General features: G+C 42.1%; 1 protein-coding gene across 1 annotated transcript; it reads left to right on the top strand.

Moving 5' to 3' along the window:
• The first annotated feature begins 91 nt into the window (after positions 1–91).
• On the top strand, positions 92–7636 carry sav1 (salvador family WW domain containing protein 1). Its single transcript, XM_084915682.1, has 5 exons — positions 92–403; positions 1083–1553; positions 5014–5284; positions 5403–5558; positions 6172–7636. The coding sequence occupies exons 1-5, from the start codon at positions 289–291 to the stop codon at positions 6383–6385; spliced, it is 1227 nt and encodes a 408-aa protein (XP_084771808.1). The 5' UTR covers positions 92–288; the 3' UTR covers positions 6386–7636.
• The last annotated feature ends 20 nt before the right edge of the window (positions 7637–7656 follow it).

Raw genomic sequence — 7656 nt, 5'->3', positions numbered from 1 at the left:
TTTCTGAATCATATTTTTATATGTTTATACTGTGCTTATGTCACCGAAGGGCCCCACAGTGGTTTGTGCTCCTCTCTCCTCCTCCTTCAGATGGAAGGACTTCCCAGTAGTGGGACTGTACCCGCTGCAGCAGCACAGACGCTCCCTGTGGCTTCAGTTAGCTGGCTAACTGCGGCTAGCTAATCCAAAGCTGCGGGGAAAAATGTTGACTTTCCGCGCTTTGCTAACTGGCCGGTATGGTTGCAAAGTCGAAGGATTGTGTCATGACTTTACCCCACCGTGCTGTTGATGTTTTCCGAGCCTGGAGTTATGCTCTCACGAAAGAAAAGTAAGAACGAAGCGTCCAAACCAGCCGAGGTACACGGGAAGTATGTGAAGAAGGAAACGTCGCCGCTCCTGAGAAGTAAGCGCAACAAGTGGTTAGCTTGTCAGCTAGCCCCGAATAGCATCACTTAGCTCGCTCGCTAGTTAAAGTTAAACACTGTTAAACCTTAGTTAGCTAGCATTAACAAATACTGTAAAACGACTCTGTGGGGACATTTATACTTGCTCCACGATTGTAAAAAACAGTTTAATGCTGTACAGTCTAACCAAACACAGCTACGATGATAGTTATTGTAGCTAAATGCTACATGAGCGCCAGTTGTAGTGCAGTAGTTACAAGATAATGCTTACAGCTTTAAATTACTCAGCTAAAGGCGTATTATACTAGTAGATTAGTTTAGTTAAAAGTATTTTTAGTGTCTGTACTGACTTATGATTATTGTGATAGCTGCTGTTAAGCTGTTTCTATTAGAGTATCTATAGAAGTGTTATGAACGTTCACTCGACTGAAACTAGCAGTATTTTGTAGAAATGTGGGTATTACTAAATTACCTTCTCGTGTAAATGTTTTATTCGAGAGTCAGTTAATATTATAATTCAGGTATGAAAAGTAAAAGTACGCGATTTGGCTCCTATTAGTAAAATATTCTGTTTTTATTATGGTGTTTTATTTATTTATTTTCAAGTCATCAAGCATGAGCAGCTCCCAGATATTGCGTTGCCTTTTATTGACATTTGCTCTGCTGACCTGGTTGCAGATCTTATGCCCTCCTTCATCCGTCATGGACCCACTATACCGAGACGCACAGAGGTCCCTCTGCCAGAAATGGTGCCTTCTTCCTACCCTTTGGCACCCAGCCGGGAACCTGTGGTGTCCCGTACCCATGTGCAGAAGACTCCTCACGAGGTGGCCCGCACAGAGAGCCACCGCTTATCTGCACCTCCGTACCTGCCTCGCAGTCTGGGAGACATTTCGCATGAGTATGGAGGCTCATCACAGTCCTTCCTTACAGACGTGAGCCCCATGTCTGAGAATGGAGATGCCCGGTATTATTACCCCTCTGAACCTTATTATGAAAACCAGCAACATCAGCAGCAGCAGCAGCGCCAGCCAAGGAGAGTCCCAGACCGCTTTCCTGAAGACTATAGATACTACGAGCATAATGAGCACAACTTCCAAAGACATCCCCGACAACATACTCCCCCAGCTCCAAACAGACCCCCTTCAGGTAGATTTTACATTATTTTGTGAAGCTCCCTTTTAACACTGTTCATGTCTTTATTTATATATTTTAAGGGAGGTTTAGTGATAAAAGCAAGAAACACCTAGTTTTAGAAAGTTTATGACTGACATCCCATCAGCAGCTCTACAACTTTTAAAATTTCCTCTTGGAGAACTCTTTTTTTTTTTTTTTTTTTTTTTTAACTTCTTTCTTTGGTGTATGACAAGATGTAGCAGTATCAGTGGCTGTACTAATGTATAATTTCTGTTTTGAGTGCTATGGACGGTTGTCCAACCACACAGAGGCCACTCTGAAAGGAATGCAAGCCACTAGTTGTCAAATTGAAAAGAGCAATTTCATTTCAGTCTTTATTTTACTGCTCTGTGTTGTAAACATTACGATGATGTAAGTGTAATTACATTGAGATTGGGGGGGCACGGGAATGCTTCTTGTCCTCCTCTTACCGTAAAGACACTCTTATTTTGTGGCTGGCTTGTCAGCGTCATGTATACAGTTCAGTATTATGTCAGGCCTGCCTATCACGTAGCCTTGTTTGGAGTAAAGTTAAACAAGCATTAGAGGCTCTGCATTTTTCACCTCTGTGTTTGCTGAAACTTTCTGCCAGCAAACTAGTAATTTGCACACTGCCCCCAGTCAAATGTCTCAGCCTCAAACTGCTCGCTGGCATGAATCATCCTTGTTACGTATGTGCTGATCTCCTTATACTTACATTTGACACACAGTGAGGTTTGAGACGCTGCAGCATGTTTGTGTATGAAGCCCAGTCAGTACAATGCTGCTATATGTTATTACAGCGTGGCTCTGTGATGTCCAAAGTATGTTGTACAACTGGTCTGTGGGCTACTCTTGCTTGTCCTTTTGTTGGTCCATCAGGCAGCCGGGTAGAAGCACAAGCTAGCGCCCAAGCCCACATAAGGAGGGTTGCATCACACAAGCATCTGTTGGAAAATCTCCGCCAAATCGGGTATGAAGGTTTTGTGTGGAAACCCCTTGGGAAATAAAAGAGTATATACTGTTTAAGTGGTGTCTTATACTATACTGAAGCCCCACACACCTGCTGTTTAAATCTCCTGTTCGCAAATGGCAGCCAGTTAAAAGAAAGAGGGGTTAGCTGTGGATGACGTGACGGGCTTTGTCAAGGCTTAACTCTTAATAGGGCACTCATTGAAATACTTGGAAATTCAAGTCAGGTTGTCCTGTTCTGTGACATGATTCTTTGACACAACAGCAGTTTCCCTCTTTCCATAAACAACCTGATCAGACAGCTGCAAAAAAAGGGACGGAATGTTTTTGAGTCAATAAGTGTAGATTTACTGAAAACAAAAAATAACAAATAAATTGTAAATATCTACTAAGAATGATAAATGGCCTGTATTTGTATAGCGCTTTCCTAGTCCCTAAGGACTCCAAAGCGCTTTACACAACCAGTCATTCACACACTGGTGATGGCAAGCTACAGGGTAGCCACAGCCACCCTGACAGAGGCGAGGCTGCCGGACACTGGCGCCACCGGGCCCTCTGACCACCACCAGTAGGCAACGGGTGAAGTGTCTTGCCCAAGGACACAACAACCGAGACTGTCCAAGCCGGGGCTCGAACCGGCAACCTTCCGATTACAAGGCGAACTCCCAACTCTTGAGCCACGATCGCCCCAAAGAGCCACCGCTTAGAAGTGAAAAATGGTATTATTTGTACTGATTGTACCACTTTTGTTCCTTATATGTAATTGAGTCAAAGATAAATAAAAAACAAATAGTGAATTATTAAATCAATTTTAGTAGAAAAAAGACTCACAGTAAAAATAAACAACTATATATGACTTTTAGGTATAATATAAAACTCAGGAAATCACGTTTCATAATTATAAGCTTGAAAATGTGTACAAGTGTTTTAACCTTCTCAATGGATCACTGTTTAATGTTATACAATGCTGTGGCATTATCCAGTGTACTATCGAACTTAAAGTCCTACATTATAACGTGCTATTTCTTAAAAAAGATGGGTCTACAAATGGCTTGACATCACTTGCACTAGTTTTAGGTCACAGGGAATATGATCAGATATGGTGTTGTCACTTTTCATGCCACAAATTTTACAAATTTGTGGAAATCCTACACAAAACAACATCTGTCTCAACATGTAGAACAATGTTGCAAACACATAATCTGAGCGTTTCGTTAATTTACCACTGTTTTGATGTTACGACCACAGGTGTAGGAGTAGGTAGGGGTGAAGGTTTGGAAGTTTGAAAAGTTCTGGGCCACTGCAGATTTATCAGATGTCACTGTCTGTCACATAGCTTGATCTTCCCTGATTGGTTGGGAGAAAGTTCCACACCTCACAGACAGTCATATGCGGTTCCTCACCTGATAAAAGGGGTTGATATGAGACAATTTAGGCTTATTTTGAACTTGTGCAAAAAGCTGCTGAGCTACTAGAGTCCAGGTGTCAAACAGAAATGGCATAAGTTGTCCCTCTGCAAACCCTGAAAGGATGAGCCTGGTATAGTTAATCATATGTTATTTTCTTGTGTGTGATTGATGTTTTCATAAATTATCCCAGTCTCTCTCTCTCTCTCACTCTCTCCTTTCCATGTTTTCAGTGGTGTTTTCCCTAACTTGATGTTATCAGTCTACCCACTTTGTTTCATTCAGCCCACCTCACTGTAATCTAAGAAATTCCTGTGATGTTTTAAGCTTTAGGTCTGCTGTGAGCATTTTTTTTCTGAAGGAAAGGGCAAACATGATGATCACGATGATGAGATGGGGGTGGTGTAGGAGGAGGAGTGCATTTCTGTGGAGCTCTCACACATTCCTTCCCTTCATTCAGCAGCTGGCAAAGAGCTCCACCTCTGTTGCTGTCACTCTAGCGTAGAATTTATCAGATTGTAGCCGCCATTTCGCTGAGATCCTTTAGCGTTCCCCTGTATTTGGAATTCTTGGTTTCTGCAAGCTCATTTGCTTTGAGTCACGCTCATCCACATCCACACAGCTGTCGACTTGACATTCCTCGCTGACGTTATTCTCCAATAAAAGTACAGGACCCGCTGCATGAACCCTCTCTGCTGTCGCCTCTTACAGCCGTTTGTTCTCGCCCAGTGAAAGGCCCTGTGTGTATGGCTGGCCATGCAGAGCTCTCTGCCTTCCTGTCTAAAAGTATCAACAATCCCATTTCCTACCATTCATCACACAGTGTCACTTAGAATAAGATGGCCCTCTGTCACAACAATCACAGAGTCGAGCAATCTCAGTTTTAAAGTTTAAACTCTGTACTGTCCTCTGCTTTATATGACACTTTCCCACACAGGCAGTTTTTAATAAATTTCTCCAAATATTTCTTCTTTCCCAGGGGCGCTGTTAGCCAGCAGCTGCTCCTCTGTATGATTGGTCAGACATCTCTGCCTCTCCCTTAGGGTTTCTAAAAAAGAAATGTTTGTTCTTCTCAGCCATAGGTCGAATACAGGCCAAGTCTCTGGGGAACCTGTCCAGTCTGACAGGGGAGGACCTCCCCCTTCCGGCCGGTTGGACCGTTGACTGGACCATCCGTGGCAGGAAGTACTACATCGACCACAACACTAACACTACACACTGGAGCCACCCTCTCGAGAGGGAGGGGCTCCCTCCAGGCTGGGAGAAGGTGGAGTCCGCTGAGTTTGGGGTCTACTATGTGGATCACATAAACAAGAGGGCACAATACCGTCATCCATGTGCTCCAAGGTATGAAGCATTAAAAAACGCTGCTTTTAGTTCTTTAAGCAACTAAAGTTCTACTATTTCTTTACTTAGTAGAAAATTTACCTCATCACAATAGAGATGATGTTTCTTTGTATTCTAGCGTACCTCGCTACGATCAGCCCCCACCACTACCACCTCCCGTGGCCTATCAGCCACGTCCTGCAGAGAGGAACCAGCCAGTCCTCGTGCCAGCTAACCCATACCACACAGCCGAGATCCCAGACTGGCTGCAGGTGTATGCTCGTGCACCACTCAAGTGAGTCTAACTCAGTCTTATCTGACATTTGTCTAGTTAATAGTATTCTGGTCAGTCAGTAATCGGTAAATGTACAAACAAAGGGAGGTACTAAAAGGAGGAATTTATGGAAGCCACTGGGGGGGAAAAATGCCACCCATAAGTCAAAATTCGGGGTTAGTATCTCAAAATTTCAACTTAATAATTCTAAGTTTCTTATTCTACTTTTTATTTAATCCTGGACATATTTTTTTTTTGATAGTAACCAAATAGGCGAGTTATTTTCAAGCTCTTACCAAAAGTGTAGAATCAGTATTTTTTGGTCGTTTTGGTCAATTGACCTTATAACTTACGGAAATGGAAAAGCATTATGTTTATCCTTAGGTACTTAAATATGTAATGTATTTATTGTATAGTGTTTTTTAATACCTCAAAAACATGTATGTTTATTTGTGGAAAACTGCATTCCAAATCGGTGTTTATTTCAGAGTTTGTACATATTGAATAGAGAAGCCCTGAAAAAAAATCTTACCAAATAAAAGTATTTTTGTCACAAAGAAGTGACTGATAGATCTTCAAACCAGCCCAAAGGGTAACTTTAAAGGTACAGTGTCTCTCCTCTCCTTTACATCAGGTACGACCACATCTTGAAGTGGGAGCTGTTCCAGCTGGCAGACCTGGACACGTACCAGGGAATGCTGAAGCTGCTCTTCATGAAGGAGCTCGAACACATCGTCAAGTCCTATGAGGCGTACCGGCAGGCGCTGCTGTCGGAGGTGGAGGCACGCAAACAGCGGCAACAGTGGTACGCCCAGCAGTCCAACAAGAACTTCATAGGGAACATGTGATGTGTGTGTGCGTGTGTGTGCAGCAGGGACTTCTCAGTGCCACACCTCTCTGAGGTTTCCTCAGTTTGGGAGCGGTCAGAGCTGCCTTTGAAATCATGATTGACTCTTAATTGCCTCTTTACCAAACACATCTGTGCCTTTGCTTGATCCAAATATATCAGCCAGGAGGTCGAGATACATATATGGCCATGGTGGGGGCCATGTGACACTCCGTTTATGGATGACTGATAGAAACAAAAACAAAAAATAACAAAACACTAGAATGAAGAAATAATGTGTTGCATCATGGGAAACTGCTTGTGGTTCCATTGAAAGCCACCGACCTGGGAAAATTGCTGTTTGAATTCCTTTTTTAAAGACTGAGAAGCACAGAGTGTGAAAAATCAGCTCTGGGTATTTGTTACAAAAGCATCCTGACATTGTGCCTTTAATAAAACAAAGTGCAGCAGTTTTACGTCTGCTCATATCGTGTATACGCCAGCTACTCCGTCATTTTTTCCTGTGGGAGAAAACGACAGGCAGCTTTTTCTAATTTGACTTCATGTCTTCTTTCCTTTGCTCTGTTACTGTCATAAACTGAAACCACACACAGAAAGCGTACATTGTTCCTTTTTTTATGACATACTTTTAAGACAATCCACCAAAACCTTAACAGATATTTAATTTTAGATTTTTCTTTTTTGATTGATGGAGCATCAGATTTGATGCGGTGGTTTGAGTGTCTCTCGGCATTATTGTTCGTCAGGAAAATTCACGTTTTTGTGCATTTAATTAAACACAAATAAGCTACTGGAACTTTTTTTTAAAGAAGTCACATTCATTTTGCCAAAAACTTTACTTTCCCTTTGTTTCAGTTTTTTCATGCTTTATGTTTATGGCCTGACATCTTGCTTCACTGATATAACAGAAGTCCAGGTTCTTGGACACATATTCTACTGATCACTAATCAGCTTTTATCTCCTCTTAAGATACTCAGAAATGTTTTCTTACTTTTTTTTGTCTACTGGAGACCAGTGATAATGTGTTATTCTCAGTATATAAAATGTTTAAGGAGTCCTGTGTATCAGAGGAACCTAAACATTTCTGAATGTCCTAATTGGGAGCAGTGGAATAGGTTTGTACAGAACATTGGGCTTCTCTTTGGGCCTCTATCACATCTCCTCAGAACAATGTCTACAGTTTGTTCATACCTGATTTTGTGAATTGCAATTACAGGACATAAGCAATAAAGTCTGCAGTGAAGAAAAAATACACGTATGGATGTACAGTTG

The sequence above is a fragment of the Perissodus microlepis genome, chromosome 19, assembly GCF_051167445.1.
Source record: "Perissodus microlepis isolate ML-2025 ecotype Zambia chromosome 19, ASM5116744v1, whole genome shotgun sequence".
In the NCBI taxonomy this organism is placed as follows: Eukaryota; Metazoa; Chordata; class Actinopteri; order Cichliformes; family Cichlidae; genus Perissodus; species Perissodus microlepis.
This window is presented reverse-complemented; position numbering and strand designations above follow the sequence as displayed.

Bases quoted from the DNA above. Each gene is read 5' to 3' on its own strand.
- sav1 (XM_084915682.1), top strand. From the start codon at position 289: ATGTTTTCCGAGCCTGGAGTTATGCTCTCACGAAAGAAAAGTAAGAAC. The intron at 404-1,082 runs GTAAGCGCAACA...ACCTGGTTGCAG, and splicing joins AACGTCGCCGCTCCTGAGAA to ATCTTATGCCCTCCTTCATC. The intron at 5,285-5,402 runs GTATGAAGCATT...TTTGTATTCTAG, and splicing joins CGTCATCCATGTGCTCCAAG to CGTACCTCGCTACGATCAGC.